Below are 24,565 nucleotides of genomic sequence, written 5' to 3' on the forward strand. Positions count from 1 at the left end.
AATTACACTGCATGGGCATGAGTTTACCTGCAATGTGTTCACACAAGCCCGGATGTCATTCTCAGTCTTTTCACATAGTGCCATTAGAGCTCCTGTATCTGCTTTCATTCCCTGCTTCCTGGCAATCTATCAAACAAGAGTGCTACATTGTTAGTTTAGGACACTCCAAACTGATGGACCAGAAAACTAACCAGCAACTGTATTACTGCTCACCTCACAGAGTCTCTGAACTAGTCTGGATGGCAGTGTTGGTGGAAAACTTAACAAAAATGCTTGCTGGCGCAGCTGCCTTAAAGCTGGTACATAACTGTCAAAATAAATTGTAATTGTTATAGCAATAGAAAAAAATCACAATATGTGTAGAGGGGAATTGTCAAAAGCACACTTACAGATCATTACAGATACAGATAATGGGTCGAAGCAGCAGACGTTCACTCTTCTTCTTCTTAGAGCCAGTACCAGTTTCACTCTCCTTGCTGTCTTTGCGATTGAGGACATTCAGTAAAACATTAATGGCAGCCTGAGAGCAAGAAAACAGAAATTTCACTTAAATACCCATTTTGTGCCTGTTAGGTTAACTGTGCAAGTGCTAAGGTATATGTGGCACTTTATCAAAAGGCTATAGTTGTTAGCTGTGTACACATGGTAACCTTTTATCAATACCTATCCACTTCAATTAACCACATATCAATGAGCTCTACCAACATAGGGAGACATGAATCTTTCATCGTTATTTGGTAAACTAATTTTGTCGACTAACTAACAACAACTACATAAAATGCAAAAAAAAAAATACTACATCATAAAAATGTGTTTGTGGATGTGTAAAAATGACAGGCAGCCTCATATTAGCATATATTACATATCTCAAAAATGGTAATATGCATAGAGACAAACAAAAGTAGAACAAATACAAAGCAACAGAAAATAAGCAAAACCATTTGGCCACTTTGGGCCTATAAACTATGACTGTCAGATCAGTGAGAATTTGTGTACAAACAAACAGTGTAGTGGAAAACGTTTCTATGACAAAAACTGCTTTAAACTTCCTTCTGTAGTTTGGGGTTGCCCCACATTTTTTTTTTTTTAGAGACACAGAGTGAATATTCTCTCAAATTATCCCTTATGTTTCAGTGCCCCTAAATCTTCAGCTACCCTTACAGGTATAAAAATCTCCAGTTTTGTTCTCATTATTATTTATTGGGCTGACACCTTTATGTAAGGTGACACACTGGGTTAGGAAATTTTACAACTCTTTACAGGTATTTTTACAGTTTGAAAACAGGCAAGTTAATTAACTTGTATGAATCACAAAGTGAGGCAGAGGTGGTATCATAACCAGAAACCTTGGGGACTTAATGTAACGCCATTGCCACTGCACCTTTCAATGCAATCTGTATGCTGCTCAATTCCCCAAAAGGAACAAGAATTTATCCTTTAGAAGGGGATCAGTACCCATATTTATTAAGTTTCTCTGAGTAGAAAAATTGCCCTATCTGGTTCAAAATTATCAGAATGATGCAGATTTGGTCCTAGTCTTAGGAGTAGGAGTAAAAGCATTTATTCAAATTTCCCTAATCTAGGAAACTACTCCCAACTTCACCAGGATTTAGGAAAGCTCTTGAGGTGTCCTAACTCACTAGGATTTTGGAGAAGATGGCACTCTGGGGGAGACTGGCAAGCACATTCCAGGAAAAGCTGAATGTTTTGGAAGCGCAGGGCAACTCATAAAAACAGATATTGATTTGACAGAGAAATTGAATAATATTTGCAACAAATCTTGTTCATTACTTGAACAAGACTGATCCATCTACAAAGGGAATCCATGAGCTGTTAGTCAAAACAAAAGTGTTTGACCACAGGGAAAATGCAGCTTTTCAGTAGTGATGGTTAGGTATGTCACAACTGACCATATCTCAAATTTTGCATCAAAATTTGAACACCCTTACAACACACAAGGTAATAGACAGATTTATACATTTACCTACCACTCCATGTGAACGAATATTAAAGCAGGCTGCATTAAAGCAAATTTGTATGCACTTAAAAATTATTGCTTCAAGTGTGGATTAGCACACATATGTGAATCACAAGCGATATCACAATATTAATGCACAGGTGTTCATGGATGCAAACTGTATAGTAGTAGCCCACAGATTGCCCTTTAGATAAAAGGGGTGAATGGATGACTGACAGCAAAATGTCACATAGGTATGTGAAGCTTTGAATACCATGAACCCTTGGAACGTTCTGGTTACATTTTATAAGCCCGGAAAAGTTCAAGAAGGCAGGCAGACTACCTACCTACCTTAAATGTTTTCCTCTTCTTCTTCTCCTCCTACTACTACTTTGCCTATTATTATTATCTTTATGGTGAAGGCTTACCGTTAATATCAGAAAACTATCAAATATTTTAATGAGTGGCAATTTATACAAGGGGTGTTAGAAAATCATGACATCATTCAATCTCAGATATGAATTCATACTTTTAGCTGGGAAATACTACGTATGCCCTACCCTTGGGAAGGACAAATTCTTATGCTAGCATGACTTTTAATACAATTCCTAGGAGTAATTGTGATACACTTGAAAAATACGGGCACAGGTCTTACTCCCTGCTGGTTATTTGGAAGGCAGCTGACCTCCCCAAGATCATTTTCTGAATGTGCAACTTGACTTCAGCTTTACCAAATGGTGTCCTCAAGCTGCAATCCGTCAGCCAGGAGGTTGTTGAATTTTGCCAGCTTACTCTAAATAGATGTTTAAACAGCCCTTGTGTCTATTGGGTTATCTGCCTACTTGTATACTCCATACATACAGGCCTTACTGCTTTCTACGGATCACTGTGCTCCCCACATTGGTATGTCTAGTTGCTCTCTCTCTGTTGTTTGGGTCTCTCTATCTGTAGGTTTAACTATGGAAATACCCTTTATCCTGATCCATCCTAGTGGTGCATTTGCTCTGGGTACCTTACTGCCAGCCAGACACTTCTTCAAATTAAGTAAATAAATAAAGACTTAGAAAAATTAATAGTGCTTCCCACCTTACAGCAGAATTGTCACTTTAATCAAATTTTCTTTAACATGGAAATTACATCCAATGTGCTCACAGTACACCTAACTTTTTCAGTGGTCACAGGCTAATTGAAAGCTGCTTATGAGGTTTGATTCAACCTTAGTGTACTCTTTGTAAATCTCTCATTTCGTAACTAATTGGATTCTATCATGCTATTTTTTTTCTCATAAAGTATGTGTACTTACAAAGGATTAATTAAATTGCAACTAATTTGATGCTTATACAATCAGATTTTAGAATATTTTCACACTATATAAAATATCAATATATGTAAATAAAACAAGAAATACAAAAACAGATGAAAACCAACATGGCCTATTTATAAAATGATACAACTGCATTTAAGGATTTCATTAAAAGTGCCCCAAATATCTCACCAAAATAAGCTGAATATAACCAATGAAAGTCTTAATCTTGGCATAAAATAATTTTTCAAATATCTACTAAAAAGTTGAGTGAAAAAGAAAAAGCTTTAGAATATTCAGAACTAGCAAAAAAGTGAAGCAAAATGGCAAAATCTATTCTAGGAGACCTTTCTCAAACTACTGCATTTCTTAAAATAAAGCATTCACATGTGTTCTTAATATTGCCGAAACAATGTGTTGTGTACTTGCTACAGAGCAGTATCTTCATACATAAAATGGGCTGTCCGTTCTGTACTTAAGATTAATATTTTAATAAGCACATATCAGTGAAAGTGGTAGCAAAGTTAAACATTAGCAGTTCCCAAATGTTTCCCATTTTAAACAGAACAAACAAGTGAGCAGTTTTACATTTTACTGAAGTGAAGGCTGAAATCAACACATCACACATTCCATTAATCCTAATAAAGATGTATAAGATCTTTGGAAATAAACAAATGGGTATTTTTAAGAAAAATTATTAAAATAAATAAATGTCTTAGAAGGGCAAGTGTGCCCACATTTGGATAGAGGTTGCAACCGTCTTTCAGATTAAACCATTGTCAATCTAGCCATGTACTAAAGCAATTTGCTTTCACCTGGTATTAACTGAAGCTATTTTGACCATTCTGAAATACAAAAACAATAGTTCCTTGGAATTTCTCTGAAGATTTCTTGGAAGCATATCATTATCACGCTTTTATTTGGCAACACCAGGGATTTGACAGTGCTCTGCCTTTGTCACTACAACTAACCTATCACTGTTCCACACCTTCCCCTACTTTTCTTATTTTCATATACACACACACATATATATATATATATATACATATATATATATATATATACACACATACAGACACACTGTATATCCATGGAAGACAATAGTGGTGGATGATCGCAGAAGATCATGTCCATGGTGAAGAGAAACCCCCTTCACAACAGCCACCCCAACGTGAACAACACTCTCTAGGGGGTAGGCATATCGCTATCCAAGTCTACCATAAAGAGAAGACTGCATGAAAGTAAATACAGAGGGTGCACAGCAAGGTGCAAGTAACTGATAAGCCTCAGGAAAAGAATGCTAGATTGGACTTGCTAAAGAACATCTAAAAAGCCAGCACAGTTCTGGAAAACATTCTTTGGACAGATGAAACCAAGATCAACCTCTACCAGAATGATGCCAAGAAAAAAGTATGGAGAAGGCGAGGAACAGCTCATTATCCAAAGCATACCACATCATCTGTAAAACACGGTGGAGGCAGTGTGATGGCTTGGGTGTGCATGGCTGCCAGTGGCACTGGGACACTAGGGTTTATTGATGATGTGACACAGGACAGAAGCAGCCGCTTGAATTCTGAGGTGTTCAGAGACATACTGTCTGCTCAAATCCAGCTAAATGCAGTCAAATTGATTGGGAGGCTTTTCATGATACAGATGGACAATGACCCAAAACATACACCCAAAGCAATCCAGGAGTTTATTAAAGCAAAGAAGTGTAAAATTATTGAATGGCCAAGTCAGTCACCTGATCTTAACCAAACTGAGCATGCATTTCACTTGTTGAAGCCTAAACTTCAGACAGAAAGGCCCACAAACAAACAGCAACTGAAAGCCGCTACAGTAAAGGCCTGGCAAAGCATTAAAAAGGAGGAAACCCAGCATCTGGTGATGTCCATGAGTTCAAGACTTCAGGCTGTCATTGCCAGCAAAGGGTTTTCAACCAAGTATTAGAAATGAACATTTTATTTCCAGTTGTTTAATTTGTCCAATTACTTTTGCGCCCCTGAAATGAAGGGATTTTGTTAAAAAAATGCTTTAGTTGCCTCACATTTTTATGCAATCGTTTTGTTCATCCCACTGAATTAAAGCTGAAAGTCTGCACTTCAACTGCATCTGAGTTGATTCATTTAAAATTCATTGTGGTAATGTACAGAACCAAAATTAGAAAAAAAGTTGTCTCTGTCCAAATATTTATGGAAATAACTATGTATATATTATATTAATATTATATACACACACACACACACACACACATTATTATATATATAGTGCTGTGCAAAAGTTTTAGGCAGGTGTGAAAAAATGTTGTAAACAAAGAATGCTTTCAAAAATGGAAGTGTTAATCATTTGTTTTCATCAATCAACAAAATGCAGTGAATGAACAAGAGAGAAATCTAAATCAAATCAATATTTGGTGTGACCACCCTTTGCCTTTAAAACAGCATCAACTCTTCTAGGTACACTTGCACACAGTTTTTGAAGGAACTCGGCTTGTTCCAAACATCTTGGAGAACTAACCACAGATCTTCTGTGGATGTAGGCTTCCTCACATCCTTCTGTCTCTTCATGTAATCCCAGACACACTCGATAATGTTGAGATCAGGGCTCTGTGGGGGCCACACCATCACTTCCAGGACTTCTTGTTCTTCTTTACGCTGAAGATAGTTCTTCATGACTTTGGCTGTATGTTTGGGGTCGTTGTCCTGCTGTAGAATAAATTTGGGGCCAATCATACGCCTCCCTGATGGTATTGCATGATGGATAAGTATCTGCCTGTATTTCTCAGCATTGAGAACACCATTAATCCTGACCAAATCTCCAACTCCATTTGCAGAAATGCAGCCCCAAACGTTCAAAGAACCTCCACCATGCTTCACTGCTGCCTGCAGACACTCATTATTGTACCGCTCTCCAGCCCTTCGACGAACAAACTGCCTTCTGCTATAGCCAAATATTTCAAATTTTGACTCATCAGTCCAGAGCACCTGCTGCCATTTTTCTGCACCCCAGTTCCTATGTTTTCGTGCATACTTGAGTCGCTTGGCCTTATTTCCACATCGGTAGTATGGCTTTTTGGCTGCAACTCTTCCATGAAGACCACTTCTGGCCAAACTTCTCCAGACAGTAGATGAATGTACCTGGGTCCCACTGGTTTCTGCCAGTTCTGAGCTGATGGCACTGCTGGACATCTTCCGATTTCGAAGGGTAATAAGCTTGATGTGTCTTTCATCTGCTGCACTAAGTTTCCTTGGCGCACCACTGCGTCTACGATCCTCAACGTTGCCCCTTTCTTTGTGTTTCTTCAAAAGAGCTTGAACAGCACATCTTGAAACCCCAGTCTGCTCTGAAATCTTTGTCTGGGAGAGACCTTGCTGATGCAGTATAACTACCTTGTGTCTTGTTGCTGTGCTCAATCTTGCCATGATATGAAACTGTCTTCCACAACCTCACCTTGGTAGCAGAGTTTGGCTGTTCCTCACCCAGTTTTTAAGCCTCCTACACAGCTGTTTCTGTTTCAGTTAATGACTGTGTTTCAACCTACGTGTGACATTGACGATCATTAGCATCTGTTTGGTATAATTGGTTGATCATACACCTGACTATAATCCTACAAAATCCCTGACTGTGCATGTGTACCTATAAGAATTGATGCTAGTTTGAAGGCAAAAGGTAGTAACACCAAATATTGATTTGATTTAGATTTTTCTTTTGTTCGCTCACTTTGCAAATTGATAACAATAAACAATAATCATTTATATTTCTGAAAGCATTCTTTGTTTACAGCATTCTTTGATATCTGCTTAAAACTTTTGCACAGTACATATATATATAAATCATATATATAATTGTGTGTGTATGTGTATAATTATATATTATATATATGAAATTTCATAAGCAGTACAAATTTTTTAACTGAACAATTTTAAGGTCATTAAAAATCCAGAGTACAGACCAGTAATACACATTATTTCAACAAAGTGCAGGCAAAATGAAAGTTATGAATAAGAGTATTGATTGGTTAAGATGATATACTAACACTGAAAAAAATGAATATTTTTTTGTGTCGCACAGCAATGATTTTTATGAACGATGAACATTCATTCATATAATTTTGAAAAGGTTCAAATATATTAACAAAACAATGAATAAATATTGCCATAAAATTAGCATTTTTTTTCTTAAACTAAGCTCCTTTACAACAAAGAGAGAAAATAAATTTGGTAAAACTAAGACCTACAGTGATAAACTAGACATATCGTTAATTTATTCATTCCACATGTCTGTCTGCCTGGAAGTTTTTTCTTCAGGGTACCAAAATTGTCCTTTCAAAACAAAGATGTGCCTGTTGGGACAGTTCAGAATTGCCAAGTCACCTAATATTAGACAGTGAAGGTGTGTACCGGAGTGTATTCTGCAAAGACTGGCACCACATGTAGGTTTAGCTGCTATCCTGCACAGAATAGTAGCGGGATTGACTTTATAACAGCAAAAATTAAATGAATTCAGCAATTTCAATAACATATAGATGTCTGAGTGCGGTGGGCTGGTGCCCTGCCCGGGATTTTTTTTTCCTGCCTTGCGCCCTGTGTTGGCTGGGATTGGCTCCAGCAGACCCCCGTGACCCTGTAGTTAGGATATAGCGGGTTGGATAATGGATGGATGGATGTCTGTCTGTTTGAATTACTGTATATGTAACAATCCAAGGTATGCTCTGTATTGGTTTATAAAATTTTACATAAAAAAGGGTCTGGAAAATAAGTAGCTGTTCTATGTTGACTTACCTGTGGTGCGCCATCTATCTCATCAATGACCAGACAGTTGGGCTTTTCATTTGCTCCCAAGACGGACTTCATTTGAGTTGCTGTGTCTATTTTCTTCTGGAAGGCTTCAACACTACGATCATCACTGAAGGAGTCAAGAAGATTTGAGTTTAGCATATTCGAGAGAGACAGTGTGAGAATCCAAATACCACAAGAAGCTACCTGTACCTTGCATTCATCTCCACCACATTGTACCCAGCATGTTTTGCAATGATGTGTGCCAGAGTTGTTTTTCCAAGGCCAGGGGGGCCACTCAGCAATGCAACCTATTGAAGCAAGCATTGCTCTATGTAAACAATAGTTTCATGCTATGCTCTGCAATTAAATATCTGCTTCACAAAAAAAATACACTATGGTCAACTAGTTCAAAATGACAAACCACCAACCTTGACCTTGCACAACTGATGAAAGCCTTTCCTACCTTGAACTTGGGCCTGTTGTGCTGGTCTAAATCAGCTTCCAAAATCTCCTCAGTTATTTGTGTCTTTGTTTTCCACTTCTGCTGCTGTTCCTTTTGTTGCTTAAAGGGTTGTCTGTTCTCAGGAACAGAGGGCTTGGCTCTCTGTGCAGACTTCTCTTTTCCAAATACCACTGTGTCCCATAGTTTTAGCCACTTTAATAAGCATCGATTTGTATACTTGAAAAAAATTAAATGAAACAAAATTAAACTTGTATATACTCCCCAAGATGTTTTGTGCTCGGGGAATTCAGGTAACCAGGGGGGAACAGACCCCATCACATCAAATAAAAAGAATGCAGTTCAAACTCTTTATAATTTGGATATTATATTTGTATTTTTCCTAACAGAAATCCATACAAATAAAAAGGAAAGAAAACAGACATCCACCAAGTGCTAATACCTGGAATGAAAAAGAGAATTAAAATGATGGAAAAAACCTACATCATCACTGAGCAGCTCTGTGTAACGCATGGGAGTAAATTTGTCTACCCAGAGACGGCTAGTACTGGAGTCTTCATCATCAGACTCTTCATCCTCTAGGACATCAATTTCACTGAATTCATGATCAACCTGACTGAAACACAAAGAAAAAAACTAATTGGTTACAGTAATGAATGCAAGAGAAAGAGTCAAACGTCACATTTGTGCTTGGTACAGAACAATATCTGTAAAAACATATTGACTCACTTTCCAAATCACAAAATTATACCCACTTAAATCCAAAGCAGCTTTTAGTTTTTTTCTCTTTATGGCAGGGAGCAGAAACCAGATGAGAAACTATGTATTGCACCAAAGTTTATTTAAAATAAGTTAACAAATCTGTATACCAAACATATCTCTAATTGAATTTAACTTACTGAATTCATGTACTGAAGCTCAAAAACAACAATACTGTACTCTATACTGTAAAATAAACTTCAAATACACTGGTTTCATTTTCATTGTGTTTTTAATTAAAGGCAGTAATGTATTCAAAGCATGTCAACATTAATATATCTTCCAACAGAAAACAGACTAATATTTAATGTTTTTTATTAAATAGGTTGTATTCCCTTTGAATTACTTCAATGTTAATCTTATAAACATGGTTATAAACAAATTCTTGTAAAACCTACCTGCAAAAAAGCCAAAAGCACTACCCTCAAACTGCCTCATCATTTAGATTGAAATTATTAGAGTATTAATCCAGTGACAATGCATTCATCACATGCTGCTCTATTCTTCGCTTGGCTGCTTAATAGTATGACTTCCAAATAATACAGGTTCTACCATTTTGCAAGTAGATGATATCAGAAATGTATTTGGAACTTGTCTTGCATGAAGTTGTATGCATTTAACCAAAAACCATCTGAGAGAGAGAGAGAGAGAGAGAGAGAGAGAGAGAGAGAGAGAGAGAGAGAGAGAGAGAGAGAGAGAGAGAGAGAGAGAGAGAGAGAGAGAGAGAGAGAGAGAGAGAGAGAGAGAGAGAGAGAGAGAGAGAGAGAGAGAGAGAGAGAGAGAGAGAGAGAGAGAGAGAGAGAGAGAGAGAGAGACATTTCCAAGTCTATCACTTTAGCACTTTCTCTCTCTCTGATGTTTAAGGCCAACTATTGTTGGGTGGATCATAGATACACTGAAGCTATAGCTTCAGAGGAATAGTCAGTTCTCATCAAAAATGTACTGATGTTCAAATCAGAGTTTATATGGGACAACTGCTGCAGAGTTTCATCCTAACACTTAATCCCAAACGGTGCTAGGTTACTACAGTCCTTTCAGTGATCCTGCAATTTAAAATTATAGCTGTGCTCTGGGTGTGAGCCTCTTTTATCAAAAAATAAATATATTAAAAAAAATCACATCAGAATTGTTTTTTCTTTAGCCCAGAAAATACAATACAGAATAGCTATTCTATGAAGAATGTGGAGAGCTAGGACTCTGTCCCAAATAGCTAAATTAATCAGGTTTATGTTGACAATGTTCTTCATTAATGTAATAAAGTTGGACTGATCCCTTTCCCAGACTTTACATGGGGTAAGAAATTCTTGCTTAGTATGTGATGGACATCGTATTGAAGCGTATTGAAGTCCATAGATTTGCTTTGTCTTCCATTGTGCAATTCCTGTATTGGACTGGTAAAGCTGCCCTGTGTGTGTTTGCATGTGACTGTGCCAATGAGGATGAACAGCTGTTTATGATGCTAAAAGAACAGTAAACCCGTGACAGTGGATTATAGAGAATCTAGCAAGCACTTTCATGTGTATGTAAAGCTGCTAGAAAATATCAAGAGACTTATAAATGTGAGTTCAGCAGTTAATTGACTCATACCCAATTTCTCTAGATTAACTATGTTAAAGATGAATCAAATTACTGTATTTATTTTTCATCCACTAAGTTAAAGCTTAATTGACTTAAAAAGAACGTTTTGACCCTGTGACTCTAAAAAAAGAAAAAAAAACAAAAAAAAAAAAAAAAAAAAACACACACACACACACACACCAACACTAAATGATATATAGTTGGGAAAAAATGTTTTAAACGCAGCATGAGTGTCCCTCTGGTCCATAACTATGAACTCTCAATTTAAAGAAAGGAATCATTGAATATGCATGATGCAATTATTCCATCTAAACTGAAAGACGACACAGTATATCTTCTAATTAAAAACTATAATCTAGCCTTCTTTCCACAACACCATTACACATTTTCTTTTATACATAATTTTAAAGCACTTGGTAGTAATGTGCATGGCCTGTGCCACTAGCAAAACTGACAGCAGAGCAAACAAGGAATCTTGCTAATGAAGACAAAAAAATGAAATTAATTCAAGGTACAGAGTTAAACTACATCAAAGTGGAATCAAATGGCATGGTGCATCCAAGAAATAAAAAAAGAGAGCAAGACAGTGTAATGTATCCTTGGATTACATTGGAATAAACTGAAGTTTTTAAGCAAATGCAGTAGTAGTCTTTATAGAGTTACATTTTAAGTACAGTTAAAGAAAAAAAATTAAACAAGTAAGAAAACGTACACATAGTGCAACATTCCGTTGTATTCAGGGACGTAGTTAACACTTTTGAAAGTTAGATTTTTTTTTATCAAAATATTAAACACTTTTGCAATAGTGGGTCATACAGTGGAACCTCGGTTCACGAACGTCTCGGTACATGTACAAATCGGTTTACGACCAAAAAGTTCGTCAAACTTTTGCCTCGGTTCACGACCACACACTCGGTATATGAACAAGCCAGTTTCCCTTTCGGTTTGTACATGTTCAGTCTCTCCCTGTGCATTTCCTGTGCAGTGAGCAAGAGAGAGAGAGCGAGAGAGCGCGACACACACACACACACACGCAGCGCGCGAGAGAGAGACGCACTCACAGGCAGCTCGAAAGAGAGAGCTGGACGCATAAGGTAGGAAGGCAGTTAAAGAATGCACTGGGCTTGATTTTGTTTTCACTTCTGTTTACAGCGATCGGTTTGTAGCGTGCATTGTTGCAATGTTACTTTTCTTGGTGGTTTACTAAATTACAGATTTTTTCAAATGTTCATTTTTTTTCCCTGTGCTTAAAACTCATTTAAAAAAAAAAAAAAAAAAAAAAAAAAGTGTTTTTAGCCAGCAGTTGGTAGCGCTATAGCGCTAACTATTGCAGTGTTTTCTCAGTGTTATTCAATGTTTTTACATTTAGTTTACTATTACGCTGTGCATTCTATGGTTTAATTAACTATATTTGTACTTAAAAACTTAAAAAATATATATATATTTACATACAGTTCATATGGTCTGGAACGGATTAATTGTATTTACATTCAATTCTATGGGGGAAAATTGCTTCGGTTCACGACCAAATCGGTTTACGACCAGAGTTTTGGAACGAATTATGGTCGCGAACCGAGGTTCCACTGTATTAAGATAAATAACTGAGAACAGAATTAAATTACATGTGTTAGTATATTACATAAAAAATGCAATAGTATTTTACAATATCATCCTATTAAAAATAGAGCCTAAATAGGCATCTCAAAATATGGTTCTCAAATAACTTTCATTAAGTGCAGATTTTGATTCAAGTGATATATAAACTGTAGTTCTTGTAGTAGTGTTTGTTGTTGGTAGTGGTGGGAGTAAATCTAACTTTAAAGGAAGTTCAAATGTCTTTAAACAAGTGCTACAATGGACTGGCACCATGTTCACGGTTTGTTCCTGCCTTGTGCCCTATGCTAGCTGGGTTAGGCTTCTGCATCCCCTATGACCACGATCTGAATTACGTGGGTGAGAAATTGACATGACATTTCTTTAAACATAGCATTTGTGAAAGTGTCTGGTGAAGAATTAAAATTTATGTTGAAGTGTCACACTAAACTTTTTAGCAGCATCAGGTCACAAAGAGCAAAAGGTAGTTGTGAACCTTTCACAAATAAAATAGTGTTAGAGAAATATTTAATCATTATGTTCTGCTGAGAATGCAACATGAAGGTTGTTTTCAGTGTAATGTAAATAACAAGTATGTCACTATTTACTATATGAATCACATGTGTTACCAAGCCCCACTTGCTCTCATTAATGGAACAGGATTAGAAAAATTTAGATGAGAACAGGCCTTTCAAGCCCAACAAAGCTCACCAATCCTAGCCACCTAATTTCTTTAAAATAAAGTCAACTATTAACGGTCCCTAAAGTCCTACTGACTACCTTAAACCTTGGCAATTTATTCCATGCGTCATTGGCTCCCTGTGTGAAGAATAACTTAACATTTGTGCAAAATTTACCCTTAACATGTTTCCAACTGCGTCACCATGTTTTTGTTTGACTCATTTTAACAGCCTGAATCTACCACACTAATTCCTTTTATAATAAAAACTTCAATAATTTCATCTCTTAACTCTCAACTCCTGGAACATTTTCACATAACTCATACCCTGTAGTCCTGGAAACTGCCTAGTTGCTCTTCTCTGTACCGTTTCTACCACTGCTATGTCACTTTGCAGCCCAGAGACCAAAACTGCATGCAGAACACCAGGGGGCTCATGTATAAACATTGTGTACGCACAGAAATGTTGCGTACGAACGTTTCCACGCTCAAATTGCGATGTATAAAACCTAAACTTGGCGTAAAGCCACGCACATTTCCACGGTACCTCATACCCTGGCGTACGCAAGTTCTCCGCTCGGTTTTGCAGACTGGCAGCACCCAGCATCAAAGCAGTGCTACTGTTCCTGTGTGGTTACCCTTTCTTTCTTAGATCCACATTCCTGATGCAGCTTTATAAATACACTGAAACTAACTGCATATTGTTTATTAGTGTAATGCATCTGATTGTAATTAACCTGTAACAATGTAATGATCCAGGGAATAGCCATAGTATTCCAAATACCATAACTGCTTTAGCGTTGTTACTCTCACTGCAGCTTCTTTTTCTTCTTTCAGCTGCTCCCATTAAGGGTTGCCACAGTGGATCATGTTTTTCCATATTACTCTCACTGCACCACTCGGAGTATTTATATCACTATATCTGTGTTTGGAATCACAGCAGCAGCTGATCGGAAAGAGAATTATCGGTATGCAGCATCAAGCACACGCTGCCTCAGCCACGGCAAAACGCTTCAGAGGCTTTCCTGTACGGACCTCGTGGTTCAGAAACAGTTTCATCCCAAGAACTTTAAATGTACTCAATCAGTCCATCAAGTGCTCCTTGTAGAACTGTTTGCACTTATAAGTACAATGACCTCTCTGTACACTTGTACTACAGTTATAATATTGCACAACCTGCGCCACTTTATAAAGCGCGTATTTACATATGATGACTATCATTTTTAAGATGAAATGCAGCAAAATATGTTGATTATATTATACAGATAAAACTAGATTATTTAAATGAAGTTAAATATTGTTAATAATTAAACATGTGAGGACACAGTGCCGCAGCGCTAGCTAGTTCACGGATTGTTCCTACCTCGTGCTGTATTCTTGCAGGGCTGGTGCAACACTGGAAGGATAGAATAATTAAACACGTATTACCAAGATATTTCAATGTTCCTTAAACGTTTTGTAGAATCGTCGTTCTAAGCTTACAGATGGCTTAACGTCTATTACAGAGCCGATTGTATGGAGATTGGGTATTTGGAGAAAGAAAAGTAAGGACAAGAATTCGAGATTAGTACGTTTGAAAGAGACAGTACTGCTGCAATAAATTATTTCATCGAAGGTTGCGCATGGCGCAGGAAGCATCTTGCGTGAGACATGAACAATCACTGCGCCACCGTGTTCCCATGTTTAATAACATGCTTTCATTCCCATCATCATGAAAAAGATATCACGTATTCATCTCAGTATTTTAATTATTCAGAGAGATGTAATATTACGAATGTAATGGATTCTGTGTCCTGTCGGAGGAAGAGAAAGCCCAGAAGCACGTAGTGATTCACACAAATAGAGCACATAGAAGATCAAATACAAAACAAAGCATTTAACGTGCTACTTTAGTTACGATGGGATTTGAGAAACTACTAAATTAAACGATTTTAAGATGAAGTTTATGATGTTCTACTTTAATGACAAAATAAACTACGTGATTAAAGTGGAAATTCCGAGATTAAAGTTGACATTTCAAGCTTTTTTCCCCCCACTGTGTGGCTATTTTTTTTTCTCTGTACCCTAATAAGCTTTCATATGACACTCAGATGGTAGGCTACGACTCACCTTTTCACGGTGACTTTGATATGTGACAACTTCTTTTTTATTTCGGGCACTGAGCGACTTTATGAACTTGAGCTTTCAAGTTTCTCCAACACTATATGTTACTCGATCAACTTCCTTTTGTTGATTATATCACTGTTTCAACTAACGAATAGTAAGTTTTTCCTTGCCTCCACTTAGTATTTGCTGAAATTCTTCTATTTTCCCCCATGCTTTTACCATTGTCTTTTCACTTAACACTGAGCTTAAGGGCTATTTATAATGATTTGCATATTCAAAGAGGCATAATTCTGGGAGGAGCTGGGGTGGGGCAGCAGGTGCTTGCGTTACTTTTCACGCTGATTGGGATTTATGTAGCGGAAGAACGTTGAAGTTGGCGAACGCAGAGATTTATGCATCTGGATTTTTCTGTGCATACGCACATTCCCGCTTTTGTGCTTACGCCATGTTATAGTACGAGTTCTACGCACGGTGTTATACATGAGGCCCCTGGCGAGACCTCACCAGTGTGTTATAAAGCTTAAGCATAACCTCATTTGATTTGCACTTTACACATCATGCTATATAACGTAACATTCTGTTAGTCTTCTTAATGGCTTTAGTACACTGTCTGGATATTGATAGTGAGGAGTCCCAGAATTTCACATTATTTGCTAACTCACCTAGAAATGGACAAAGCAAAAACAAAAGGAAACAAGCACTTTTGTGCATGGCCTTATTATATTGTCTAATTAAGTTAGTAGCAATATCAGTATTCTAGCAATAAAACCTGTCATCTACTGCCATCAGAATGCTTATATCAATCTCACAACTCAAATGCTAGACATTCTTGATTATCCTGTCTTTATACAAAACATAACTGCATTTTGCAAGTATAACTTACACAGAATAATATTTGCATAATTTCATATTTATATATATATCTATATATATATATATCTATATCTATATATATGGCAGCACAGCAGAAGATTTATTAGTGCTGCTTCTCATTGACCTAAAGACCTAGGTTTAAATTCTGGCACAGTTATCTGTATATCTGGGTTTGTTCCTGCATTCCAAAAAATGTTTTAGGTTCCATGGTGTCTAACTAGCCAGGTGTGAGTGTACCTTGCAATGGACTGATGAAGTAACCAGCCTCAGTCAGCATCTTTCACCAGTTTCAAAACAGGTTTTAGATTTATCTGGAAACTACCCCTACATACTACATTAAACCTGTTCCCAAAACAAATGTATGCATTACTTAAAGTATTAACTTTCTTACACTGTAAGCAAAAGTGGATTCTGATTATCATTTCTTATACAGTATGTATGAAGCATCTACAGGTTAAACAGGCTGATTAAAAACTCAATTTTAATGCTGAACTTATGCCTAAATGTACTCTGAACATATTGATGGCATACTGAAAATAATAAAATTCCTATATAAAATCACAAGAGAATTTAGTTATAATCTTCCATCTTTTTCAGAGTAAATACAATGCATTTACTTATTTTTGGAGGCATGCACTTGCACTGAAAGCGAATATTCTGTAATATGGATTGTATCATGCTCATCTCAATTATTTCATTTAGAGATAACAGTTTTCTTTTTGCATTTGTAAAACAAAAAATACATACACACTGGTGGCCAAAAATTTTGAGAATGACACAAATATTAATTTTCACAAAGTCTCCAAGTTTGCCGTCTCAGTTTTTATGATGGAAATTTGCATATACTCCAGAATGTTATGAAGAGTAATCAGATGAATTGCAATTGATTGCAAAGTCCCCCTTTGCCATGAAAATGAACTTAATCCCAAAAAAACATTTCCATTGCATTTCAGCCCTGCCACAAAAGGACCTGCTGACATCATTTCACTGATCCTCGTTAATACTGGTGAGAGTATTGACAAGGCTGGTAATCACCCTGTCATGCTGACTAAATTTGCCACAGGGGATGCACAAACCAGTGTGTTTCTTCGTGCCAGTCCCAAGCACGGATAAATGGGGAGGGTTACATCAGGAAGGGCATCCGGTGTAAAAAATTTTGCCAAATCAATACGAGGACAACAATACAAATTTCCATACCGGATCGGTCGAGCACCGGATTAACAACGACCGCCACCAGTACTGTTAGCCAACAGGGTGATGGCAGAAATTGGGCTACTGTTGGCCGAAGAAGAGGATCAAGGTAAAGAGAGTAGAACTGAGGGTAGAAACTTTGAATGTTGGCAGTATGACTGGTAAGGGGAGAGAGTTAGCAGATATGATGGAGAGAAGGAAGGTTGATATATTGTACGTGCAAGAGACTAAACGTGAGTAAGGCCAGGTGGATTGGAGGTGGATTCAAATTGTTCTATCAGGGTGTGGAAAGAAAGAAATGGGGTAGGGGTTATTCTGAAGGAACAGTATGTCAAGAGTGTTTTGTAGGTGAGTGTCAGACAGAGTAATGATTATGAAGCTGCAAATTGGAGGTGTGATGAATGTTGTTAGTGCAGATGCCCCGCAAGTTAGGTGTGCAAAGGATGAGAAAGAAGATTTTTGGAGTGAGTTGGATGAAGTGATAAACAGTGTACCCAAGGGACAGAAAGTGGCGATTGGAGTGGATTTAAATGGACATGTTGGTAAAAGGAACAGAGGAGACGAGGAGGTGATGGGTAGATATGGTGTCAAGGAGAGGAATGAAGAAGGTCAGAGGATAGTGGATTTTGCCAAAAGGATGGACATGGCTGTGGTGAATAAATATTTTAAGAAGAGGGAGGAACATAGGGTTTTGTACAAGAGTGGAGGAAGATGCACATAGGTACTGTAGATTACATCCTATGCAGAAGAGTAAATCTGAAGGACATTGAAGACTGCAAAGTGTTTGCAGGGGAAAGTGTAGTTAAGCAGCATAGGATGGTGGTCTGTAGGATGACGTTGGAGATCAAGAAGAGGAAGAGAGTGAGAGCAGAGCCAAGGATCAAATGGTGGAAGCTGAAAAAGGAAAACTGCAAGGTTGAATATAGGGAGAAGGTGAGACAGGCACTGGGTGGTCGTGAAGAGTTACCAGATAGTTGGGAAACTACAGCAGATGTAGTAAGGGTGACAGCAAGGAAGGTGCTTGGCGTGACATCTGGACAGAGGAAGGAGGAAAAGGAAACCTGGTGGTGGAATGGGGAAGTACAGGAGAGTACACAGTGGAAGAGGATGGCAAAGAAGAAGTGGGATAGTCAGAGAGTTGCAGAAAGTAGACAAAAGTACAAGGAGGTGAAGAGAAAGGTGGCAAAGGCTAATGATGAGTTGTATGAGAGGTTGGATACTAAGGAGGGAGAAAATGACCTGTACCGATTGGCTAGACAAAAGGACCGAGCTGGGAAAGATGTGCAGCAGGTTAGGGTAATAAAGGATAAAGATGGAAACGTACTCACAAGCGAGGAGAGTGTGTTGAGCAGATGGAAAGAGTACTTTGAGAGGCTGATGAATGAAGAGAACGAGAGAGAAGAGGCTGGATGATGTGGAGATAGTGAATCAGGAAGTGCAACGGATTAGCAAGGAGAAAGTAAAGACAGCTATGAAGAGGATGAAAAATGGAAAGGCTGTCGGTCCAGATGGCATCATACCTGTGGAAGCATGGAGGTGTTTAGGAGAGATGGCAGTGGAGTTTTTAACCAGATTGTTTAATGGAATCTTGGAAAGTGAGAGGATGCCAGAGGAGTGGAGAAGAAGTGTACTGGTGCCGATATTTAAGAATAAGGGGGATGTGCAGGACTGTAGTAACTACAGGGGGATAAAATTAATGAGCCACAGCATGAAGTTATGGGAAAGAGTAGTGGAAGCTAGGTTAAGAAGTGAGATGATGATTAGTGAGCTGTAGTATGATTTCATGCCAAGAAAGAACACCACAGATGTGATGCTTGCTCTGAGGGTGTTAATGGAGAAGTATAGAGAAGGCCAGAAGGAACTGCATTGTGTCTTTGTGGACCTGGAGAAAGCATATGACAGGGTGCCTCAAGAGGAATTGTAGTATTGTATGAGGAAGTCGGTAGTGGCAGAGAAGTACGGAAGAGTCGTACAAGATATGTACGAGGGAAGTGTGAACGTGGTGAGATCTGCAATAGGAGTGACGGATGCATTCAAGGTGGAGGTGGGATTACATCAGGGATCGGCTCGGAGCCCTTTCTTATTTGCAATGGTGATGGACAGGTTGACAGACGAGATTACACAGGAGTCCCCGTGGACTATGATGTTTGCTGATGACATTGTGATCTGTAGCAATAGTAGGGAGCAGGCTGAGGAGACACTGGAGAGGTGGAGATATGCTCTAGTGAGGAGAGGAATGAAGGTCAGTAAGAACAAGACAGAATACATGTGTGTAAATGAGGGGGAGGTCAGTGGAATGGTGAGGATGCAAGAAGTAGAGTTGACGAAGGTGGAGGAGTTTAAATACATCAACAGTACAGAGTAACAGGGATTGTGGAAGAGAGGTGAAAAAGAGTGCAGGCAGGGTGGAGAAGAGTGTCAGGAGTAATTTGTGACAGACAGGTATCAGCAAGAGTGAAAGGGAAGGTCTACAGGACAGTAATGAGACCAGCTATGTTATATGGGTTGGAGACTGTGGCACCGACCAGAAAGCAGGAGACAGAGCTGGAGGTGGCAGAGTTAAAGATGCTAAGATTTGCACTGGGTGTGACAAGGATGGATAGGATTAGAAATGCGGGATATTAGAGGGTCAGCTCAAGTTGGACGGTTGGGAGACAAGGTCAGAGTGGCGAGATTGCGTTGGTTTGGACATGTGCAGAAGAGAAATGCCGAGTATATTGGGAAAAGGATGCTAAGAATAGAGCTTCCAGGGAAGAGAAAAAGAGGAAGGCCTAAGGATGTGGTGAGACAGGACATGCAGGTGATGGGTGTAACAGAACAAGATGCATAGGATAGAGAAGATGATGATCCGCTGTGGCATCCCCTAACGTGAGCAGCCAAAAGAAGAAGAAAAAGAAGAAGGTTTATTTGTTGTGAAGAAGGCTTCAGGGTGCCCAAGAAAGTCCATCAAGCACCAGGACCATCTCCTAAAGTTGATTCAGCTGTGGGACTGGGGCACCACCAGTGCAGAGCTTGCTCAGGAATGGCAGCAGGCAGGTGTGAGTGCATCTGCACACACAGTGAGATGAAGATTTTTGGAGGACGGCCTGGTCTCAGAAAGGGCAGCAAAAAAAGCCACTTATCTCCAAGGAAAACATCAGGGACAGACTGAAATTCTACACAAGCTACAGGGATTGGACTGCTGGGGGCTGGGGTAAAGTCATCTTCGCTGATGAATCCCCTTTCCGATTATTTGGGGAATCCAGAAAAAATATTGTCCAGAGAAGAAAAGTTGAGTGCTACAATCAGTCCTGTGTCATGTCAACAGTAAAGCATCCTGAGACCATTCAAGTGTGGGTTTGCTTCTCAGCCAAGGGAGTGGGCTCACTCACGATTTTGCCTATGAACACAGCCATGAATAAAGAATGGTATCAAAACATTCTCAGACAGCAACTTCTCCCAACAATCCAAGAACAGTTTGGTGACAAACAATGCCTTTTCCAGCATGATGGAGCACCATGCCTGAAGGCAAAAGTGATAACTAAGTGGCTCGTGGAACAAAACATCGAAATTTGGGGTCCATGGCCAGGAAACTCCCAAGACCTTAATCCCATTGAGAACTTGTGGTCAATCCTCAAGAGGCGGGTGGAAAAGCAAAAACCCACTAATTCTGACAAACTCCAAGCATTGATTATGCAAGAATGGGCTGCCATCAGTCAGGATTTGGCCAGAAGCTGATTGACAGCATGCCAGCGCAAATTGCAGAGGACTTGAAAAAGAAGGGCCAACACTGTAAATATTGACTCTTTGCATAGACTTAATGTAATGCTTGTAATTATATTTCAGTATACCATAACATCCGACAAAAAGATCTAAAAAAACAATGTAGACGCACACTTTGAAAAAATTGACACAAATATTATTCTCAAAACTTTTGGCCATGACTGTAGCATATTCATAAATGAATTTCCATACATAGTTCATCAATGCTACATTATATACGAGATCCTTAGTGAAAATTGTCCTCTCTGAAACGGACATTGTATCAAATATATTTAGGAAATATCCCAGAGATATTAAAGGTTCTACTGCTCTGACAGTGAACAACAGATTGGTTTTAATAGACAACCAGTTGGTGAAATCTAGTGGCCCAGGAAACTAATTTTACCTCACAAACCTACAAAAGAATCTTCAAAAAAGCAGCAGTGACTGACCTGTTTATTTGGTTGGATAGCCTTTGGCATTCCTCCATCACTCGCCTATGGTGCTAAAAGAAATATAAATATAACCTGGTAAATATAAAAGCCGCCTATTCAAAGGAGACATCTATCTAGTTAGGATGTTGCAAGCTGCATTGTTTAATTTAATACACTACTGGAAACTACACAAAGCAATTAAAAGGAGTAGTTTTTAATGTGAAAGACCAGCCTAAGTGGCATTGAACTGTTACCATCTAAACCTGTATGAGGTATTTCTCTGCCATTGAAATAGTTTAAGTATTATGAACACTACTGTGAAATAAACAAGACTGCATACTTCTTGTGTAATGCTGTCCTTTAAGGTCGAGAAAGGAACTCCAAGCAGATTCAGCTGCCTCTGACTATTCCAGCCTGCCTCTGCATCCTGAAGCTAAAAGAGGGTGAAAAAAAAAAAAAAAAAACAGTTGGATCCGCATTCTGTATGCTACTATACATCTATGCCAACAACAAGGTCCAGTAAGAAACATGAAATCATGTAAACTTAACCATCTTGCATGACCCCCTTTCCTCTAGACGTGGGTCAGAATTCCACAGACTCAAAGAACAAGAAAACTGCAGCATTGAAAGACAAGGTGTGTAGACCCATTCTATTCTGCTGGATTTTTAAAAAGGCATTTTCTCGAACTTCCTAATCAAATTTTAAAAAATACCTTATTTTGAAATAACTTTACAGTACAATTAGTTTTTACAAGGCTGCCTGTTTCATGTGTGATTGGAGAATGTTTTATTATATAAGTAATATTTGCAACTGCTTTCTGATATGTGCAATATATACTTATAAAACGTTTTACAGATCACATTAACAATTATTTTTACCCACAAGATGTTAAAGAATCTGTTTCACAGATCGCTTTCAGCAAAAATACAAGTACTGTTGTACAACACATTCAATCTGTGAATGAGGGGGGTGCAATAGTAAGGGTTTGAGAAACTTGTTCACCTGCACACCAGTGCCAGAATCATCATCTTTCAGCACCATAAATACACGGATCCCGTCACTGGAAGTCACATTAACGTAGTCCTCCATGAAAGGTGGCCTTTTCAGGACTTGGGTCCGCACTGGCTTTATTGGGGTCTCTTGAAGAGGTGCCATATCACTGATGTCAAGCAAATTCTGAAAGAAAAGCTTCGAGTTCCTAACAAGAAATACATTTTAGTTAATTCAGTTTTGAAGAGACTTGAATTCTTCTGGTGTGGAGCAGACAACTGATTGTTAATATATTCTGTTAAAGTAAAATTGACAGCCCACAGTCATACCCATCTAAGTAGAGCATTCAGACAGACTTCACTTGTTCCAAAGTGGAAATTCAGTCATTTACAGAAGTTCAAGGAATATTTAAAAAAACCAACAACAGCCCAACCCCACCCTGGAATACACCCAAAATTACCAAAAAAAAAAAGACTAACTTAGCAAATGATAAGAGATAGCTGTCACAGAAAGGCACTACAGAGGTTTTTCCTGTAGGTATGAATGAGAACCAGACATGCTTTCACCTTTACTGAATAACTGGTTTACTAAACCTATTTAATGCTGGTGTGTCCTAGAGAGGATGTGCAGCATTGTTCATAATGAACATCGGCTTTGTCTTTATTCTCTTCTCCAATACACTTTTCAGGATTTTGAGTGCATCATAAAACTGGGCCTGCATTCCAGCCCAGCATACTACAGCACAGAAAAAAATCAGAGTCATAGAATAATTGAAGGAAGTCACGAAGCACAGAAAAGTAGACAGAACTGCTCCTTGTGGTGCTCCAGTGTTGTGAACATCCACATTCGAGACACAGACCAAACAACAATAAAACAAATAATATAGTTATTCATTACCTGGTATGAAATTTCACTGCATAAAAGCAACCATATTTCTCAGACACAATATTAAACTACTGTATATTATACACAAGTACAAACAGTAAGGCAATTCTGAAAGAATAGTTTGCATAAATGTGATTGCTAATATTGGGGTCACAAGAGCTGCATCAAACAATTCTTGATATATTTGGAAGAAAAAAAAAAAAAAACAGGTTAGTCTACATTGCAAAAACAGCCATTCCATAAACAGTAAATAACTTAAATTTACACAGCTCTGGCCTTCACCAAAGTACCTGTTCTCTGGCTTCCTGGTGTACTCCTCAGGTGAAGAGGGAGGGGTGATGTCATCATGATGGTCAGTACCAGTATGGTCGAAGTTCAGTTTTTTAACAGCTTCCAACTTTGGTCTCTTTGGCTTAGAAACTACAAATGAATATCAGTCATAAGAAATAAGAAATCACACTTTAGAAGACAACCCTCGCATACATACAATGACTTTGAGATATGGGGCAACCACTAGGAGACCCCCAACAAAAAAAAAAAAAAAAACACTAGGCACATGCAGGGTGAATATACAAAGTAACGGTGACAGCGTCTGGGGAATGACCTGAACCTTGGATACTGTACGGGCGAGATTGCAGCTCTAACCACTGACACCTAGTGTATAAATCATTTCAAATAAAATGCTTTAAAATATACATTTGTTCTTAGAGTCAGTCAAACGACATAACTTTGTTTTAGTCAACTGTTTATAACTAAACAGTGGAATTGGCGTTGCTAGCAAATGATGGATCGAAAAACTTGAAAATAAATCTTTAGCTAGAGAACGTCGTTTTCCGAAGTGGAAAAAAATACCTTTTTCTTTAAATAATTCCACCTTCTTGGTGCAGGTTTCATAGTAGTATTCATTAGTAGTAAGAGGATGCAAACGAACACAGTTTCGGGCAGTTTTGAAAACAACAGAATGAACTTTGATGCTTGGTAAGAGACGGATGTAGCTCAAACTAGACAGATTCAAAAAGGGGCACAATGCATTACCCACAATAAGAACTGATGTAAATAAGTCCTTACCAGCACTTTCACCATCGCTCATAGACGCCAACACCTCCAATTCGTCTGCAAACTGCTCCTCAAAGTTGTCCTCTATACCATCCACCTCCTCGTAGTCTTCCATACTCGCACGCCGAACTGTTTACCCTCGTTAGGACTTTCCCGCGAGCAATTCAGAAGAAGCTATTCC

General features: G+C 38.4%; 1 protein-coding gene across 1 annotated transcript in view; it reads right to left on the reverse strand.

The window, feature by feature from the left end:
- Window positions 1-24,559, reverse strand: part of chtf18 (CTF18, chromosome transmission fidelity factor 18 homolog (S. cerevisiae)) — a 37,773-nt gene extending 13,214 nt beyond the window's left edge. The window contains exons 1-12 of the mRNA XM_051933332.1: window positions 24,397-24,559; window positions 23,619-23,748; window positions 22,456-22,651; window positions 21,793-21,885; window positions 21,471-21,523; window positions 8,982-9,114; window positions 8,502-8,717; window positions 8,249-8,346; window positions 8,042-8,165; window positions 390-520; window positions 214-307; window positions 28-126 (exon numbers count right to left, since the gene is read on the reverse strand). Coding sequence (XP_051789292.1) covers window positions 28-126; window positions 214-307; window positions 390-520; window positions 8,042-8,165; window positions 8,249-8,346; window positions 8,502-8,717; window positions 8,982-9,114; window positions 21,471-21,523; window positions 21,793-21,885; window positions 22,456-22,651; window positions 23,619-23,748; window positions 24,397-24,499 — 1,470 coding nt within the window. The 5' untranslated portion in view covers window positions 24,500-24,559. The remainder of the gene's footprint in view (window positions 1-27; window positions 127-213; window positions 308-389; window positions 521-8,041; window positions 8,166-8,248; window positions 8,347-8,501; window positions 8,718-8,981; window positions 9,115-21,470; window positions 21,524-21,792; window positions 21,886-22,455; window positions 22,652-23,618; window positions 23,749-24,396) is intronic.
- Between the last annotated feature and the right edge of the window lie 6 nt (window positions 24,560-24,565).

The sequence above is a fragment of the Erpetoichthys calabaricus genome, chromosome 11 (assembly GCF_900747795.2).
Source record: "Erpetoichthys calabaricus chromosome 11, fErpCal1.3, whole genome shotgun sequence".
Classification (NCBI taxonomy): Eukaryota; Metazoa; Chordata; class Cladistia; order Polypteriformes; family Polypteridae; genus Erpetoichthys; species Erpetoichthys calabaricus.